This window comes from Pongo pygmaeus, chromosome 8 (genome assembly GCF_028885625.2).
Source record: "Pongo pygmaeus isolate AG05252 chromosome 8, NHGRI_mPonPyg2-v2.0_pri, whole genome shotgun sequence".
NCBI classification, from domain to species: domain Eukaryota; kingdom Metazoa; phylum Chordata; class Mammalia; order Primates; family Hominidae; genus Pongo; species Pongo pygmaeus.
The window spans coordinates 107,823,751-107,843,813 of NC_072381.2; the positions used below are offsets into that span (position 1 = coordinate 107,823,751).

The 20,063-nt window shown below is 45.7% G+C and overlaps 2 protein-coding genes across 6 annotated transcripts in view; one reads left to right on the forward strand and one right to left on the reverse strand.

Annotated features, from left to right (window-relative positions):
- The window catches only part of SUFU (SUFU negative regulator of hedgehog signaling), a 131,303-nt gene that overhangs the window by 25,598 nt on the left and 85,642 nt on the right, over positions 1-20,063 (forward strand). The window lies entirely within an intron of this gene.
- On the reverse strand, positions 1,120-1,521 carry TMA7 (translation machinery associated 7 homolog). Its single transcript, XM_054436807.1, has one exon. The coding sequence runs from the start codon at positions 1,480-1,482 to the stop codon at positions 1,288-1,290; it is 195 nt and encodes a 64-aa protein (XP_054292782.1). The 5' UTR covers positions 1,483-1,521; the 3' UTR covers positions 1,120-1,287.

The window sequence follows — 20,063 nt, forward strand, 5'->3', positions numbered from 1 at the left end:
CTGTAATCACAGCACTTTGGGAGGCCTAGGCTGGTGGATCACGAGGTCAGGAGTTCGAGACCAGCCTGGCCAATATGGAAGGCTGAGGCAGCAGTGAGCCATGATCATGCCACTGCACTCCAGCCTGGGCAACAGAGTGAGACTTTATCTCTACTAAAACCCCATCTCTACTAAAAATACAAATATTAGCCGGGAGGCCAAGGCGGGAAGATCACGAGATCAAGAGATCGAGACCATCCTGGCCAACATGGTGAAACCCCATCTCTACTAAAAATACAAAAATTAGCTGGGCGTGGTGGCATGCACCTATAGTCCCAGCTACTCGGGAGGCTGAGGGAGGAGAATCGCTTGAACCCGGAAGGCAGAGGTTGCAGTGAGCTGAGATCGCGCCACTGCACTCCAGCCTAGCGACAGAGCGAGACTCCGTCTCAAAAAAAAAAAAAAAAAAAAGGAAAAGGAAAGTTGCACACTAACTGCCATGGAAGGGCACTTGCTAGGTGCCAGACACTGTGCTGTCACACTAAAACCTCCCACCCTATGAGATGAGTGTTCTCCCAGTTTTACAGATGAGGAGCCTGGCGCACATGGAAGTTAACTTGCCCACCAGTTAGCTAGAGAAAGGTGGAGCTGGGGTTTGATCGGCTCAGTTGCTTCCACAGCCTGTATTCTCATCCACTTTGCTGGGCTCCTCTCTGGCATCTTATTGGGATGCTGGAGTAATATGTTAATAATTTCATGCAGTTTCCACCTAAGTCCACCCAGAGACCTCCAAAGGGTCCAAAGATCGTAAGACTAAGAATGTCTGACACCTGCCTTCCTCACTTCCCAACTTCCCTGTCTCTAAGCCAGGCTCAACACTCTGCCTAAGTCTTTCAGCCCATAACCTTGGGCTGGCATTTAGTTTCTCTTTACCCTTGTCCACTATTTTAAATCTTTTTTTTTTTTTTTTTTTTTTTTTAAATGGAGACAGGGACTCACTCTGTTGCCCAGCCTGAGTGCAGTGGCATAATCATAGCTCACTACAGCCTCAAACTCCTGGGCTCAAGTGGTCCTCATGCCTCAGCCTCTTGAGTAGATAGGACTTTAAGTTTGTGCCACCATGCTTGGTTAATTTTTAAATTTTTTTTTTTTTTTTTTTTTTACAAAAGTTTATTCTTAAATGTACAACAGCTCCAAGACAACACTTAATTCCAGCTATACGTGGCAAAAGATGTTATGGCAGGGAATAGAGAGGTTTAAATACGGATGAAATAAAGGGTCACCATCTCCTCAGGTACAAGGAATAGCTTACTTTTTGCCAGATTTCTTAATTCCACCTGTGGCCAAGGGCCCTCTCCCCGCCGCCTTCGCTTTTAGCTCCTCGAGTTTCTTCTGCTCCTCTTTTTGTTTCTGCTTGAAAGCCTTATCTTCCTCGTCCATCTCCTTGGCCTGCTTCTTGGGCTGTTTCAGTGGCTTCTTCTTGCCACCTTCGCGGCCGGACATGGCGCCTACCGCCCCTTCCCCAGACCCTGCCACCGGAAAGGGCAATTTTTAAATTTTTTATAGAGATAGGGTCTCACTATGTTGCCCAGACTGGTCTTGAACTCCTGGGCTAAAGCAATCCTACTGCCTCGGCCTCCCAAAGTACTGGGATTACAGGTGTGAGCCACCGTGTCTGGCCTTCTGTGACTCTTAATCCCAAGGAAATAACCCAAATATGGGAAGGAAACAAGGTAATATGCACAAAAATATTTTCCAAGGCATAGCTTTGGAAGCAACCTTACGTCCAACAAGAAAGCAGTGGTCAAATAGAGGACTATATATGGTTTTCCTGGTTTTGTAATAAATTATAATAGTAATTATCAAGAAAATTTTAGTTTCTTGGCTGGGCATGGTGATTCACACCTGTAGTCCGAGCGCTTTGGGAGGCTGAGTCAGGAGGATTGCTTGAGCCCAGAAGTTTGAGACCAGCCCAGGCAACATAGCAATACCCCATACCCCATTTCTACCAAAAAAAAAAAAATTTTAATCAGGTGTAGTGGTGCACACATGTAGTCCCAGCTACTCAGGAGACTGATGCAGGAGGATCACTTGAGCCTGGAAGGCTGAGGCAGCAGTGAGTCACGATCATGCCACTGCACTCCAGCCTGGGCAACAGAGTGAGACTTTATCTCTAAAAGAATAAAAAATAAAAATAGTAATTTCTTAATTGTGTAAACTGACATCAAAAATTGGAGAGCCTTGGAGTCTTAACCAAGGGGCCAGGCACTCCCAGAGTCAAAGTCAGAAGCTCAAAATTGCAGGACTTGTTCAGCGTCATTACTCCCATCGCCCATCCTTTGTAGTCCCAACTGGCTTTGCTGGACAGGTCACCTTTCTTGTTGAGCTGATGCCCATTCCTTTGTTCAGCTGCTTTCACTGAGTACTCTTGTGCCAGTCAGTGGGGGTGTACAAAGGGGTAAATCCTGTCCTGATGGGAGAGATAGGCAGCTGCAATACAGCAAGGAGAGTCCTGTGATGGAGGTTTGCACAGGGGTAAGGAAGAAGTGATGAGAGCCCTCTCTTGGTCAGGGTCCCAATAAGGGATTGGTGCCTTCAAAGTAGGATATTGGAGGAAGGTATATTTATAAAGGAATAGCATCTTAGAGGATAGTGATGTAACCCAGGGCTAGTGGTTGGCCTGGCTGTCACTCTCCTAAGGCTGAAGAGACCAGAGGAGGGAGTGGGATCCAAGAACCTAGAGGAGAAAGTTGTGTTGAGTGTTCCTGAGAGTGACTGTTAGCAGTGACCGTCAATCAAGGGCATAGCACCTCAGGCAATCCCAAAGGGAGGGAACTCTAGCCTCACTCTCCTCCCTTCTGCTGATTTCCTGTCAGAACTTTTTTTTTTTTTTTGAGATGGAGTCTTGCTCTGTTGCCCAGGCTGGAGTGCAGTGGCATAGTGGCATGATCTTGGCTCACTGCAGCCTCTGCCTCCCGAGTTCAAGCGATTCTCCTGCCTCAGCCTCCTGAGTAGCTGGGATTACAGGTGCATGCTACTATGTTCAGCTATTTTTTTTTTTTTATTTTTGGTAGAAACAGAGTTTCACCATGCTGGCCAGGCTGGTCTGGAACTCCTGACCCTCTAGTGATTGTCCCACCTCAGCTTCCCAAAGTGCTGGGATTGCAGGCGTGAGCCACCATGCTCCTGTCAGAACTTTCACTGGCTGAACCCAATTAGATGCCAGAGGGCCCAGGAGCCCCACACAGGCCAGCCCTCTAGGGCAGAGAGCAGGGTAGACATACTGGTTTTCTGTTGCTGCAAATCAGCAGCTTACAACAACACACATTTGTTCTCTCACATCTCTTTTGCACCAGGAGTCCAGGAATAGCTCATCTGAGTGCTATGCTTAGGTCCTCCCAAGGCGGTCAGAGGGTCAGGCGGGCTGCATCCTCATCTGGGGCTCCAGTGGGGAAGGATCTGCTTCCTAGCTCCCTCAGGTTGTGTTGGCAGAATTCCTTTCCTTGGAGCTGTCAGGGATCTGTCTTGCACAGTGGGGAATGGAAGGGCAAACAGAAGATACTCAGAGAAGGTGACACCTGAGCCTTCCTGAAGATGAGCAGAGGGCAAAGAAAAGAGAACACCTACGCAGAGTTTCAGAGGCAAGTGAGTCATCAGTGTGTCCACAGATCTGCCAGTCCATTCATTTGGCCTAGAGTATAAGGCAGAGGAGGTACAGGACCTGGTTCATGATGGCCTAGTGAGACTTACTGAGAAGTCTGGACTTTATTCTGCAGATTGGGGATAGGGATGGGCTTTGGAGGATTTTTAAGCAGGAGAAAGGTGTATTGTTTCCATTTTGGGAACAACACTGAACAGCAGGAGGCAGGACATCAGTGAGGAAGAGGTTGTTGGCCACCCGAGTGAAGGATGCAGAAGGCTAATGCATGGTGTGGCAGTTGAGATGGAGAGAAGAGGACAGACTGAGGGCCACTGAGAAGGGAGGGGGCAGAGTTGCCAGAACTCACAGACTGTCTGACCAGCTGCACATAGGGAGAGGGAGGACTGGAGGATAACTCTTGGGATTCTGGCCTGGTGGATTTTTTAGTTTCTATTGCTGCCATAAAAAATTACCACAAAATTAGTGTCTTAGAACAATATACACTTACTGTGTTATAATTCTGGAGGTCAGAAGTCTAACATGCATCCCACTGGGTCAAAATCGAGGTGCCAGGCTGGGTGTGGTGGCTCACACCTGTAATCCCAGCACTTTGGGAGGCTGAGGCAGGAGGATGGCTTGAGCCCAGGAGTTCGGGACCAGCCTGGGCAACATGGTGGAACCCCATCTCTACAAAAAAAAAAAAAAAAAATTAGCCAAGCGTGGTGGCCTGTGCTTGTGGTCCCAGCTATTTGGGAGGTTGAGGTGAGAGGATCACCTGAGCCCAAGAGGCTGAGGCAACAGTGAGCTGTGATCATGCCACTGCACTGCAGCCTGGGCAACAGGGCAAGACCCTGTCTTGAAAAAAATCAAAGTGCCTGAGGGAGAATTCATTTCCTTGCTGTTTCCAGCTTCTAGAGGCCATGTGCATTCCTTAGCTCACAGCCACTCCCTCCATCTTCAAAGTGAGCAACAACAGACAAATTCTCACGTCACATCTCTCTCATCTTTTACCTGTCTTTTCATTAAGGATTCATGGACTAGATTGAGCCCACCCAGATAATTCACTGTAAGATCATCCCCATCTCAAGATCCCTAACTGAATTACATTTGCAAAGTCCCTTTTGCCATTTAAGGTAGTATATCACAAGTTCCAGGGATTTGAATGTGGGCATTAGGGAACATTTATTCAGGCTACCACAGTGGTGCTCTTTTTCAAGCTAGGTAAAGATGGAGAAAGATAAGGTTTGGTAAGATACTGAGTTTGGATTTGTGTAGACTGAGCTAGAAGTATCTAGGTCTGGTTCTTTGGGGATAGATTTGGGAATCCTCAACAGAGGCGTGGTGGCTGAAGCCATTTCATGAGGTTGCTGAAGGAGACTGTGTGGTGAGGAGATGGCGGAGACTGAGTCCTGGAGAAAGTGGAACTCTGGGCAGGGCGTGATGGCTCACGCCTGTAATCCCAGCACTTTGGGAGGCCGAGGTGGGCGGATCACTAGGTCAGGAGATCGAGACCACCCTGGCTAACACCGTGAAACCCCATCTCTACTAAAAATACAAAAAAATAAGCCGGTGTGGTGGCAGGCGCCTATAGTCCCAGCTACTTGGGAGGCAGAAGCAGGAGAATGGCGTGAACCCGGGAAGCGGAGCTTGCGGTGAGCCGAGATCGTGCCACTGCACTCTGGCCTGGGCTACAGAGCGAGACTCTGTCTCAAAAAAAAAAAAAGAAAGTGGAACTCTGACTTTGTCCCTCTTTCCCCACCTAGGAAGTCCCCTAGGGGACAGGCAGAGGCCACGCAAGGGGAAATGCTCACGTTCTGCTTTCCTAGTGAAGAGGTTTCCAATGATGGCCTCCCTTCGCCGGACTGTCGTTCATCCTCTGCATAGGTGTAAGGGGCAGAGCAGTGGCTAGTCCTGGGGCATCATGGGGCTTGGGCCAGCACTGAAGGTCTTACAGCAGATTGACAGGAAACGGTACAAATAGGAAAGGCAGCTGGCACTCCAAGCATGTGCTAGAGTTTGGGTGAGTGGTCCTTGGACTTGCTTGGCATTGCCCTGGGATACAGAGAGATTGTAGAGAAGCTGCAGGCAGCCTCTGTGTAAAGCCCTAGAGCAACAGGAGGTCTGCGGTTTAGGTTTCTCTGTAGTCTCTGGGTCCAGCTGGGCCTAAGGCTGGGCTTGTCCCTATGCTTGTTGGAGACATGCATGGGAGATGTGTGTGTGTGTGCACTTAGAGGGAGGCCACTGAAGAAAAAGGTCTGCAGGTCTATACCCCCCATGCCCACCTCTACCCCCTACCCCCTGCACAGGATCTAGGTCCATTCTTCTGGAGGGAATAGCTAGCCCAGTAAGGTGAGAACTCAGCCTGATTCCCAAGGGGAAGGGCTGGTTGGAAAGGAGGACCAACCCCAGGATAAAGAATGGGTTTGCCCAGTTCTCCATCCAGCCTGGGACCAGGAGGAAGGGGAAGAGGAAGAGGGAAAGAAAGAGACAATAGGGCTGGGCGCGGTGGCTCACGCCTGTAATCCCAACACTCTGGGAGGCTGAGGCTGGCGGATCATGAGGTCTGGAGTTCGAGACCATCCTGCCCAACATGGAGAAACCTTGTCTCTACTAAAAATACAAAAAATGAGCCGGGCATGGTGGCACACGCCTGTAGTCCCAGCTACTAGGGAGGCTGAGGCAGGAGAATCTCTTGAACCTGGGAGGTGGAGGTTGCAGTGTGCCCAGATTGCACCACTGCACTCCAACCTGGTGACAGAGCGAGACTCCGTCTCAAAAAAAAAAAAAGAAAAAGAGAAAGAAAGAGACAAGAGCTTTTGTAGGGGAAGAAGTGACATCACCCCTGGTTCTGGAGTTGGACTGGGCTGGCCTCCTATGCCATGTGTTTCCAGAGGCACATGGTCCCCTCTTCCCTTTCGTCTGACACCATCACTGGGCTTGAGACTAAGCCATAATGCCTAACCCTGGTACCTTTGCAGGGTCAGTAGCCACTGTGGCTGGCCTGGCATTCCTTGCTTCAAAGACCAATGGAAGCATCCAGGCCACCCCCAGAGGAAGGGGCCTGACCTTAGGCCTCTCTTGCCATGTCCTTGGCATATCCATATGAACACTTAGCAACAGACTATGTGAAGCCTTGCACGCTAGACCTGCAGATACAGTAGTGGCCAAGATACAACCCTGCCCTTGTGGGGTTTATAGTCTAGGCTGGAGATGATGATGATGATGATGATGATGATGATGATGATGATGATTTTAAGACAGAGTCTTGCTCTGTCTCGCTTCGGTTAGAGTGCAGTGGCACCATCTCAGCTCACTAGAGCCTCTGTTTCCTGGGTTCAAGAGATTCTCCTGTCTCAGCCTCCTAAGTAGCTGAGACTACAGGCGCCCACCAACATACCTGGCTAATTTTGTATTTTTAGTGGAGACAGGGTTTCACCATGTTGGCCAGGCTGGTCTGAAACTCCTGACCTCAGGTGATCCACCTGCCTCGGCCTCCCAAAGTGCTGGGATTACAGGCGTGAGCCACTGTGCCTGGCCAGGAGATTATAAATGGTAGAAAATTTGGAAAATACAAAGAAGTTTGAAAAACAAAAATTATACTGTAGTAGCCACTATAATAATTTTATTGCTTTTTTTTTTTTTTTGAGACAGAGTCTCCCTCTGTTGCCAGGCTGGAGTACAGTGGCAAAATCTCGGCGCATTGCAACCTCCGCCTCCCGGGTTCAGGCAATTCTCCTGCCTCAGCCTCCCGAGTAGCTGGGACTACAGGCACCTGCCACTACGCCTGGCTAATTTTTGTGTTTTTAGTAGAGATGGGGTTTCACCATGTTGGCCAGGATGGTCTCGATCTCTTGATCTCGTGATCCACCTGCTTCAGCCTCCCAAAGTGTTGAGATTTCAGGCGTGAGCCACCGCGCCCGGCCTGCATTTTCTTTTTCCCATATATATTTTACTCACATTTTAAATTTTGTATATACATAAACATTTTGAATCATACTTTATGTTGAATTTTGTTTTGTATTTTTTTCATAACCACTTATTTGTGGCATAATGTACATAATTTATCTTTTTCTTAAATTATTATTTTTTTTGAGATGGAGTCTCACTGTGTTGCCCAGGCTAGAGTGCAGTGGTGTGATCTCAGCTCATGGCAACTTCTGCCTCCTGGGCTCAACTGATCCTCCTGCCTCAGCCTCCCGAGTAGCTGGGACTGCAGGCATGTGCCACCACACCCAGCTAATTTTTGTATTTTTAGCAGAGAGAGGGTTTCACTGTGTTGGCCAGGCTGGTCTTGAATTCCTGACCTCAAGTGATCTGCCCGCCTTGGTCTTTCAAAGTGCTGGGATTACAGGCATGAGCCACTGCACCCAGCCTACATAATTTAAATTTACCTTTTTTTTTTTGAGTCAAGGTCTTGTTCTGTCACTCAGGCTGGAGTGCAGTGGTGCAGCCACAACTTACTGCAGCCTGGACCTCCCAGGCTCAGTGATTCTTCTGCCACAGACTCCCAAGTAGCTGGGACCACAGGTGCACACCACCATGCCCAGCTAATTTTTAAATTGCTTGTAGAGATGGGATGTCCTTATGTTGCCCAGGTTGGTCTCAGACTCCTGGGCTCAAGCAATCCTCCCACCTTGGCCTCCTATAGTGCTGGGATTATAGGCATGATCCACTGCACCCAGCCCAAAATTTACCATTTTAACCATTTTTAGATTTACAGTTCAGTGGAATTAAGTACATTTACATTGTTGTGCAACCATAACCACCTTCCACTTCCAGAAACACTCTGTACCCCTTAAACAGTAACTCCCCCTTCTCACTTCCTCCAACCCCTGGCAACCACCATCTTATTTCTGTCTCTATGAATGTGACTACTCTGGGTACCTCATATAAGTGGAATCATATGATATTTGTCCCTTTGTGCCTGGCTTATTTCACTTAGCATAATGTCTTCAGGGTTCATCCATGTTGTAGCAGATGTCAGAATTTTCTTCCTTTTAAAAGGCTAATATTCCATTATATGTATATACCAATTTGGCTTGTCCATCCATCTATTGACTGATTCTTGGGTTGCTTCTACCTTTTGACTATTGCTAACAATGCTACTCTGAACATCAGTATACAAATTTCTATTCAAGACCCTGCTTTCAGTTCTTTTGGATATATACCTGGAAGTAGAATTGCTGGATCATGTGGCAATTCTATGTTTAATTTTTGAGGAACCGCCATACTGTTTTCCATAGCAGCTGTATCATCTTACATTTCCACCAGCAATGTATAAGGGTCCCGATTTCATGACCATTGTAAAAGGAGTTTATTTTTATGCTATAGTGAATAATAGGTGAACAGAAAACATTAGAGGCTATAGAGTGGGGTTCTGATGTAAAGTTCCTGTTCCTCTTTACCAGTAAGAGGTGGAAAGAGAACCCCTTGCCTCTCAAAGGTTAGTCCTTCTGCTTTCAGAACCATTGTTTTTAGTGACTTGTAATGTCCTACCACGTAATGTGCCAGAACTCATATAATACCACTACTTGTAGAAAAGTTAGATTGTTTCTAGATTTTTTATTCTTATAAATACTACTGAATATACTTACGCAAGAGGCTTTTTTTTCCAAATGTAAGATTATTCCCTTAGGTAAATTAGCAGAACTGGAAACTGCTACTGTAAGTAATCACCAACACTAAGATCGACTGTGTTCCAGGTGCTGTTCTAAGTGTTTTCTATATTACATGTTAACTCATTTTAGTAGCTACCATATGGAAGCTACTAATATCTTCATTTTTGAAAAAAGACTTTTTTAGAGCAGTTTTAGGTTCTCAGCAAAATTGAGCAGAAAGTACAGAGACCAACCACACACCCTCTGCTTACCACACGCATGCACACACACACACACGTATGCAGCCTCTCCCGCTGTCAACATCCTTCCCCAGATTGGTACATTTGTTACAGTCAGTGAACCTATGTTGACACATCATCATCACCCAAAGTTCATAGTTTACATTAGAAGCGAGAAGGGGAAGTAAACTCTTCTTATCTACATTTTACAGATGAAGAAACTGAGGTACAGAGAGGCTTAAGTGATTTGCCAAGGGTCACACAGCCAGGAAGGGTGCCAGAGCCAGGATTTGGGCATAGGCAGCCTGGCTTCAGAGACTGTGCTCTGGCACTGCTGACATTTTGGTGGCTCTTGATGCATATTCGGTGCTTTTTAAGTGTGGCAGTGTTTTGCTTTGTGCGGGTCAGACAGTGGACACTTCAGGATCGGTTGACCAACTGTCCCCATTTGCCTGGGCTTTTCCTGGTATGTGGGGCTTTCAGTTCTAAAGCCAGAAAAGTCCTGGGCAAACAAGACAAGTTGGTCGCCCTGCTTCAGTGACTCCAGAGTCTTTTTTAGTAACTTAATTGTCACATCTCTTAGATGCCTTCAAATGTTTCCTCAATCTTTCTGTTTTTCATGACCTTTTGAAGAGTACAGGTCAGTTATTTTATAGAATGTCCTTCAATTTGGATTTATCTGATGTTTCCTCATGCATAGGATCAGTGTATGTATTTTTCCATAGGAATATCACAGACATGTTGTGCCCTTCTCAGTGATCATATCAGGAGGCGCTTGATGTTGATTTGTCTAATTACTGTTGGTGATGTCTAATTACTTTGATTGTTTGGTTAAGGTGGTGTCTGCTAGGTTTCTCTTCTGTATAGTTACTGCTTTTCCATTAATAATTAATAAGTAACTTGTGGGAAGGCATTTTGAGGTTATGTCAGTATCTTGTTTCTCATCAGATTTTTTTACCCACTATTTTTACCACCCATTGATGATTCTTGCCTGAATTATTATTACAATAGTTGTCAAATGGTGACTTCTCATTTGATAATTGTTTCTACATTCATTCATTGATATTGAGATTTTACTGTAAAGAAGAGTCTTCTCCATATTTACTTGCTTATTCATTTATTTATATCAATGTATTAGGGCTCTCTAGGAAAAACAATTGGAGATGCACATCCACATATCTATATATTATCTATACACATAATATAGATACAAATCTATAAAGAGATTTAGGAGAAAGAATTTGCTCATGCAGTTACAGACGCTGGCAAGTCCAAAATCTTTAGAGCCAGTGTCACTAGGTCCATTACAGTCAGTGTGGACTCATAGATTTTTATTTTAATTAATAGATTATAATTTGTTAGGATGCTTTAATTTGATGCTCAGATTGTTGTTGATTTGGCCAGTGAGAACCTTGAGTTTGGCTTCTCTCTTCTTTTGGCATGTTCCCATCATTCTCTGAACCACTTCCTTAATTTCTGGCACGGTGGGAAATTCCAGAATCATTTTGTACTTTGCCAGCCCAGGAATCAGCCATTTATCCAGGAAGCCCTGGTTTTATTTAGTGGAGAATGGTATATAGAAGCCATGATCCGGGGGCTAGGTATTATCATTGCTCTTGGAGTGTCACTGCTCCCAGTGGCGAGAACTAGGAAAAACACACGCACATATATACATACCACTCTATTTCCATATTGGTTTCTCTCTTAAATACCATGAATTTATACTGATGCCTCCAATTCTAAAGCTATACCTATGGGGGCCTGGTGCAGTGACTCATGCCTGTAATCCCAGCACTTTGGGAGGCCCAGGTGGGTGGATCACTTGAGGTCAGTAGTTCAAGACCAGCCTGGCCAACATGGTGAAACCCCGTCTCTACCAAAAATACAAAAATTAGCCAGGTGTGTTGGTGCACACCTGTAGTCCCAGCTGCTCGGGAGGCTTGAGGCAGGAGAATCACTTGAACCTGGGAGGCAGAGATTGCAGTGAGCCGAGATCACACTACTGCACTCCAGCCTGGGCAACAGAGCAAGACTCTGTCTCAAAAAATAATAACTAACTAAATAAATAAATACTATACCCGTGGCGTTCATTCCTGCCTGCCTTTAAAATATATATGTATTTCAGGCCAAGCACAGTGGCTCACACCTATAATCCTAGCGCTCTGGGAGGCCAAGGTGGGTGGATCACTTGAGGTCAGGAGCTCGAGACCAGCCTGGCCAACATGGTGAAACCCTGTCTCTACTAAAAATAAAAAAATTAGCTGGGCATGATGGTGTGCGCCTGTAATCCCAGCTACTCAGGAGGCTGAGGCAGGAGAATCACTTGAACCCGGGAGGCGGAGGTTGCAGTGATCAGAGATTGCGCCATTGCACTCCAGACTGGGTGACAGAGCAAGACTCCATCTCAAAAAAATAAAGGTTCCTTGGGTTATATCTTTTTTTCCCCCTTTCAGTGTGGTTATATGGTTGATTTGAAATACTGTTAGGTTCATTAGTTTCTGTTTGTATTATATTTTAGCATTTTCTCCCTCCTCATTGATTCTGTTTCATTTATTTTGAGTGTGTGAAAGCATTATCACGGATCCAGAACCAAAAGTGAGAACTATACAAAAAGGTATATTCAAATAAATGTTACCCACCCCCACACCCTGCAGTGCTTTCTACCGCCTTCCCGCCTACTGCATGTAAGAATCCATCTCATTCGTTTTTGGTTTATCCTTCCCGCGTGGCTTTCTACAGAAATGAGTATGTAATGTATATTTTCCTACCTTTCTTTCTTTTTTTTGAGATGGAATCTTGCTCTGTCACCCAGGCTGGAGTGCGGTGGTGCGATCTCGGCTCACTGCAACCTCTGCCTTCTGGGTTCAAGCGATTCCCCTGCCTCAGCCTCCCTAGTAGCTGGAACTACAGGCATGCGCCACCACGCCTGGCAAATTTTTGTATGTTTAGTAGAGACGAGGTTTCACCATGTTGGCCAGGCTGGTCTCCAACTCCTGACCTCAGGTGATCTGCGTGCCTTGGCCTCCCAAAGTGCTGGGATTGCAGGCGTAAGCCACCGCGCCCGGCCTTTTTTTTTTTTTTTTTTTTTTCCTTTTGAGACAGTTTTGTTCTTGGTGCCCAAGCTGGAGTACAATGGTGTGATCTCGGCTCACCGCAACCTCCACCTCCCAGGTTCAAACAATTCTCCTGCCTCAGCTTCCCTAGTAGCTGGGATTGCAGGTGTACACCACCATGCCCGGGTAATTTTTTGTAGTTTTTTTTTTTTTTGAGACAGAGTTTTGCTCTTGTTACCCAGGCTGGAGGGCAATGATGGTGCGATCTTGGCTCACCGCAACCTCTGCCTCCTGGGTTCAAGCAGTTTTCCTGCCTTAGTCTCCCGAGTAGCTGAGATTACAGGCATGCGCCACCATGCCCGACTAATTTTGTATTTTTGGTAGAGATAGGGTTTCTCCATGTTGGTCAGGCTGGACTTGAACTCCCGACCTCAAGTGATCCACCCACCTTGGCTTTTTTTTTTGAGATGGAGTCTCACTCTGTTGCCTGGGCTGGAGTGCAGTGGCGAGATCCTGGCTCACTGCCACCTCTGCCTCCCGGATTCAAGCGATTCTTCTGCCTCAGCCTCCTGAGTAGCTGGGATTACAGGTGCACGCCACCACTCCTGGCTAATTTTTGTATTTTTAGTAGAGACAGGGTTTCTCCATGTTGGTCAGGCAGGTCTCGAACTTCTGACCTCATGATCCACCCACCTCGGCCTCCCAAAGTGCTGGGATTACAGATGTGAGCCACTGCGCCTGGACTTTTTTTTTTTTTTTTTTTTTTTAAGTAGAGATGGGGTTTCATCATGTTGGCCAGGCTGGTCTCGAACTCCTGACCTCAGGTGATCCACCTGCTTTGGCCTCCCAAAGTTCTGGGATTACAGATGTCAGCCACCATGCTTGGCTCGTATCTTCCTTTCTTTCTTCCTCAAAAACATACTATAATATCCTTTTGCTCTTTTTTTTTTCTTTTTGAGACTGAGTCTCCCTCTGTCACCCAGGCTGGAGTGCAGTGGTGTAATCACAGCTCACTGTACCTTCTACTTCCTAGATTCAAGCAATCCTCCTGCCTTAGCCTCCTGAGTAGCTGGGACTACAGGCACGCGCCACCATGCCCAGCTAATTTTTGTATTTTTGGGGAGGCAAGGCTTCACCATGTTGCCTAGCCTGGTGTCGAATTCCTGGGCTCAAGCAATCTACCTGCTTTGGCCTCCCAAAGTGCTGGAATTACAGGCATGAACCACCGTGCCCAGCCTCTTTTGCTTTTTTCACCTAATAGTGTTTATACCAATTTGTAGAGTTCTTCATTGTTTCTTACAGCAGCATTTTCTTACAGCACTTTGAGTCATTCTTCTATGAATGGGCATTTAGGTGATTTCCAGTATTTTGCAATTATAAGTTCTTAGAAGTGGGATTGCTGGATCCAAAGGTATAAACCTATATGTAGTTTTATTAGGTACTGCCTAATTCTCCTCCAAATGAGTTGTACTAATTTATATCCATACCAGCAACATATGAGAGTGTCTCTTCCCCCACAACCTTGGCAACAGAATATGATGTCATACTTACTAATTTTTGCCAGTCTGATAGGTGAGAATGGTATCTCATTGTTTTCATTTGCATTTCTTTTATTATGTGTGAGGTCAAACATCTTGTCTTATGCTTAAGGGATATCTGTATATCTCGTTTGTGAATTTTTTCTATCAGGTTTTTGAGTTTTTTCCAAATTAAAGAATAAATGAATAAAGCATTTATTGATATAATTAATGTAGCATACAGTTCACCCATTTAAAGTGTACACTTTCATGGCTTTTTGCATATTTATAGTTATGTAACCTTCACTAAAATCTAATTTTAGAACTTTTTCTTTACCCTGAAAAGAAACTCCATCCATATTCATTAGCAGTTACTCCCCATTCGTCCCCACTACCCCAGTCCTAGGCAACCACTAATCCAGTTTCCCCATAGATTTGTCCATTCTGGACATTTGATATAAGTATAATTTATATTACATATTACAAATTATACAATTTTTCCTGTAATATAAATAAAATCATACAACATATGGTCTTTTGTGACTGGCTTTCTTCACTTAATGTAAGTGATATAATGCTTATAGTGTTCCAAGTACTGTTTCCAAATGTTTAATCCCCAATAACAACTCTAAGAAATAGTTACTGTTATTATCCCCATTTTATAGATCCCCATTTTATAGATGAGAAAACTGAGGCACAGAGAGGTTAAATAGCTTGCCTCTGGTCACACAGCAATAAGAAGATAGGCTTAATTAGGCAAAAATAGATTAATTAGGCACACACTTGTAATTTCAGCTACTCGGGAGGCTGAGGTGAGAGGATCTCTTGAACCCAGGAGGTCATGGCTGCGATGAGCCCTGATTGTGCAGCCATACTCCAGCCTGGGCAACAGAGTGAGATCCTGTCTCACAAAAAAAAGATGAGCTTTGGAGTTATACAGACTTTAAGTTCTAGCTCTGTCACTTGCTCTGTGATTTATGGACTATTACATAAACTCCGTCAGTGTTTCTCATTTGTTTGTTAAATGAGTATAACAATGGCTGAGTCCTAGAGTTATAGAGAGTTAAATGATATGACATCAGGTATACCTGAGATGCCAGCTTTTTAAAAATAAATCATATACCATGAAATTCACCCTGTTAAAGTGTGTAATTCGTTGGTTTTTAAGTATATTTATAAGGTTACACAACCATTACATTATCTAATTCCAGAACATTTCCATCTCCCAGGCCAGGCACGGTGGCTGACGACTATAATCCCAGCACTTTGGGAGGCCGAGACGGGCAGATCACTTGAGGTCAGGAGTTTGAGACCAACCTGGCCAACATGGCGAAACACTGTTTCTAGTAAAAATACAAAAATTAACGGCATGGTGGTACGCGCCTGTAGTCCCAACTACTTGGGAGGCTGAGGCAGGAGAGTCGCTTGAACCCGGGAGGCAGAGGTTGCAGTGAGCCAAGATTGTGCCACTGTGCTCCAGCCTGGGCAACGGAGTGAGACTCTGTTTCAAAAAAAAAAAAAAAATTTCCATCATCCCAAAAAGAAATTCTGTACCCATCAGCAGTCACGCCCCATTCCTTCCTCACCCTAGTTTCTGGCAACCACCAACCTATTTTCTGTCTCTATAGATTTGTCTATTATGGACATTTCATAAAAATAGAATCATATAATAGGTAGTCTTTTGTATCTGGCTTCTTTCACTTAGCATGATGTTTTCAAGGTCATCCATGTTATAGCGTATGCATACTTTATTCTTTTTTATTGCCAAGTTATATTTCATTGTACAGCTATACCATATTTTGTTTATCCATTCCTCAATTGATGGACATTTGGGTTGTTTCTACTTTTTGGCTACTATGAATAGTGCTACTATGAACATTGATGTATACGTTTTCATGTGAACAGGTTTTCTTTTTTCTTTTTTTTTTAGACAGGGTCTTACTCTGTCACCCAGGGTGGAGTGCAGTGGCACCATCAAGGCTCACTGCTGCCTTGACCTCCCTGGGCTCAGATGATTTTCCTACTGCCTCAGCACCCCCACCCCGAGTAGCTGGGACTACAGGTGTGAGCCACCATGCCTGGCTAATTTTCGTATTTTTTTTTTTCGTAGAAACGGGGTTTGGCCATGTTGCCCAGGGTGGCCTCAAACTCCTCGGCTCAAGTGGTCCATCCACCTCGGTCCCCCAAAGTGCTGGGATTACAGGCATGAGCCACTGCATCCAGCCAGGTTTTCAGTTCTCTTGGGCATATACTTAGGAGTGGAATTGCTGGATCATATGGTGACTCTGTTTAACTTTTTTAGGAACTGCCAAACTCTTTTTCCAAAGTAGCTCCATCATTTTATATTCCCCCTAATGATGTGCAAGTATTCCTATTTCTCCACGTCCTCTCTAACACTTATTATCTCTTAGTTATGCTAGAGGGTGTGGAGGGGCGGTAGCTCACTGTGGTTTTGATTTGCATTTCCTTAGTAATAAATAATGGGCTGGGCACAGTGGCTCACGCCTGTAATCCCAGCACTTTGAGAGGTAGAGGCGGGCAGATCACCTGAGGTCAGAAGTTCGAGACCAGCCTGGGCAACATAATGAAACCCTGTCTCTACTAAAAATACAAAAGTCAGCTGGGTGTGGTGGCACACACCTGTAATCCCAGCTACTTGGGAGGCTGAGGCAGGAGAATGACTTGAGCCCGGGAGGCAGAGGCTGCAGTGAGCTGTGATCGCACCACTGCACTCCAGCCTGGGAGACAGTGAGGCTCCGTCTCACAGATAAATAAATAATGGTTGTTGAGCATGAGATGCTGACTTTCAGCAGTCATTTTGGGCTCTTGGATGCTCACTGATACCTTCTTAGTGAGGTACTCTGGGGGAGACCTTTGGGTGAGTTCTAATGGTCAGGCTGTTGTGTGTCTAGGATTCAAGGCATGTGTTCTTGTCTTCTGATTTGGTGTTACTGTTGAGGCTGGCACAGCCATCAGGCAGACTTGCCAAACTGCTGGGACAAAGCCAGCCTTCCCCTGGACACCCCTGTGAACAGGATCCAGGGTTCTTGAGCAGGAAACAGTCTTGAGAGTCTTATCTCATCCTTCCTTTTGCAATAAGACAGTTAGAACCCCTTACCCCCACTCTGCCAGACTGGGAAAAATCTTTTTTTTTTTCTTTTTTTAATTTCTGTAGGAAGAAATTCCACTGGCCCCATTTACCACCAGTCAGTATTTTAGTAGACTTCTGTGTTAGAAAAATACTTTGCTGTGACCCAGATCCCACCTTCTGCAGCACATGCCAATTTCCCTTTATGCTTTCCTTTCTTGGAAGATGTGAGAGACAGCCGCTCCCTAGGAGGGGCTTCATTCTCTGTTCAGACAAAACCACTTTGGCTAGAGAAGCCCTCATGTGAGGAAGTCCAGACCAAGCCAGGCCCCTCCAGGAGACTTTAAAGATGGAATGACCTTGTCACTTGGCGATTGCTTGGGCAGCCTGCTTTGAAAAAGAGAACTTCTGACAGACTTCAGGTCGTGTGTTTATCCTGAGGCTGGGCCATTCCAAACTCATGTTTCAGAGTTTAGAGGTAGCGTCCAGCCAGCCCGTGGGTGGTAATCAAATGCAGGTGGAGACCATCTGGCCGGGCCTGTCCCTCCCACCCAGCCAAGTAAGGGCTGGCCTGCCCACCACAGAGCTGGCCCAGAAAGCACCCTGCGTGGAGGCAGATGGTGGACACGTGTGTGCACGCATGCACACCTCTAGGCGCGTGTGCACACGGACCCTCCTTAGTGAAGTGGTGCTGTGTGGATGCATCTGATCCAGTGATTTCTTTCTCTGCATTTGAGGGTTCTTCCCATTGTGCAGCCGAAGAGGAACAAGTTTCTTTTAGTCTGTTTCTCAAGTTTTTGTGGTTAGAAATCATGTACTTTTCTTGGCCCAAGATGAAAGCCCTGGAGTAATGGTCTAATACATTTTACAAAGCTGCCTCTAATTGGTGGCTGCTTAATATCTTCCCTTTGCCCTACTGACCCATCTCCCTTTACCGAGTTTTACCTCTAGTCAATCTTGCATTGCTCCAGGTTTTCACACCCCTCCCAAACCTGCAGCTCCAGGGAGGTAGCTCTTCCAACTTCAGTTTGATAGCTGTTCCCTCAGCCTGCCTGCACTGAATTGACCCCAAACAGGGTGATTCAGCAAAGAAATAAAATAGCTTACATTGTGTTGTCCAAGCATCTTCTGCTGGCCTGGTCTCCAAAATTCCACGTGTGTACCCTCAAAATGGATTCTGTTTCACAATGAGAACACATGGACACAGCAAGGGGAACATCACACACCGGGGACTGTTGTGGGGTGGGGGGAGGGGGGAGGGATAGCATTAGGAGATATACCTAATGCTAAATGACGAGTTAATGGGTACAGCACACCAACATGGCACATGTATACATATGTAACAAACCTGCACGTTGTGCACATGTACCCTAAAACTTAAAGTATAATAATAATAAAATAAAATTTTTTTTTAAAAAAAGGATTCTGTTTCCCACATTGCTATAGATACCTGGGGAAAATGCAAACCGTGGATACTTCATTTAAATATAGTTGGGCCAGGTGCTGTGGCTCTTGCCTGTGTTCCTAGCACTTCGGGAGGCCAAGGAGGGAGGATTACTTGAGCCTGGGAGTTCAAGGACTAGCCCAGGCAATGTGTTGAGACCTGTCTCTACAAAAGTTTTAAAAATTAGCTGGACATGGTGGTGCACACCTGTGGTTCCAGCTACTTGGGAGGTTGAGGTGGAAGGATCGCCTAAGCCTGGGAGGTCAAGGCTACAGTGAGCCATGTTCACACCATTGTATAGAGCAAGATGCTGTCTCAGAAAGAAAGCGGTGGGGGGGCGGTAGAGAGAGAGAGAGAGAAAGAGAGAAAGAAAGAGAGGCTGGGCATGGTGGCTCATATCTGTAATCCCAATACTTTGAGAGGCCGTGGCCAAAGGATTGCTTGAGCCCAGGAATTTGAAACCAGTCTGGGCAACATAGGGAGACTTTATCTCTACTAAAAAAAAAAAGAAAAAAATTAGCCAGGTGCCAGGTGCCATGGTGTGCCAGCTACTCGGGAGGCTGAGACAAGAGGATCGCTTGAGCCCCCAAGAGTTCACACATGCAGTGAGCTGAAGATCACGCCACTGCACTCCAGCCTGAGTAACAGAGCGATACCCTGTCTCAAAAAAATACATAGATGATAGATAGCTAGATAGCTAGATAGATAGATACATACATACATACATAGAGTTTGATCATGATAATTTCTAATGATACCTTTTCAGTCCATTAGAGAACTTAGCTTCTCAGAGGTGATCTTTCCCTGCAAAGTGCAGGAGGGCTGGATTCACCCAGGCACAGAAAACTAGGACAGATGTCAGCTTCTGAGACTTGGGAATCTCTTTCTATCCCATCTCCTGGCCTTGCCTCTCGGGGTGATGATGATGATGATGAAGAAAAGATGCCACGTGGAATTCTAGGGTTGGGCATTGACTGCATCATCAGCCCTTGAGAATTCTCACCTCTGATCACCTGTTCCAGGAGCTTGGTTGGCTGTCATCTTAGTTTATGGTTTGTGTTTGTATGCTGATGAGTTTACATGTGTATAATCATTGTGGCTCATGTCTGTACAAGATATAATTACTGAAAATTCTATCATGAATGTATTTTAATTTTAACCTTCCCATGCTGGCAAGCCTCATGTAGCTCTCCCTGGATGCTTCCCTTACCTGAGGAGATGTGGCACCCCGCCAGCCAGGCCCAGCTCTCTGATCCACATCATTGCCCTCTCTGATGGAAGTCCCTTTCAGGGACTTCCCTGAGACTTGGGGCTCCTGAGTGTTTCCTGCAAACAGGGAGGCAGGGACTCCTGCCTTCTCTCATTGTCACTTTAATAAATTGTGACCACAGAAGCAATCATCCTCATTATTCTGGGTCACTGAGGGATGGGAAGGGAGGGCAACCCATGCATCTCTAGGGTTCCAGCAATTGAAGAGTACATGTAGAGTGCCAGGTTTCAGGAAGA

Coding starts and splice junctions, on each gene's coding strand:
- TMA7 (XM_054436807.1), bottom strand. CDS start 1,482: ATGTCCGGCCGCGAAGGTGGCAAGAAGAAGCCACTGAAACAGCCCAAG.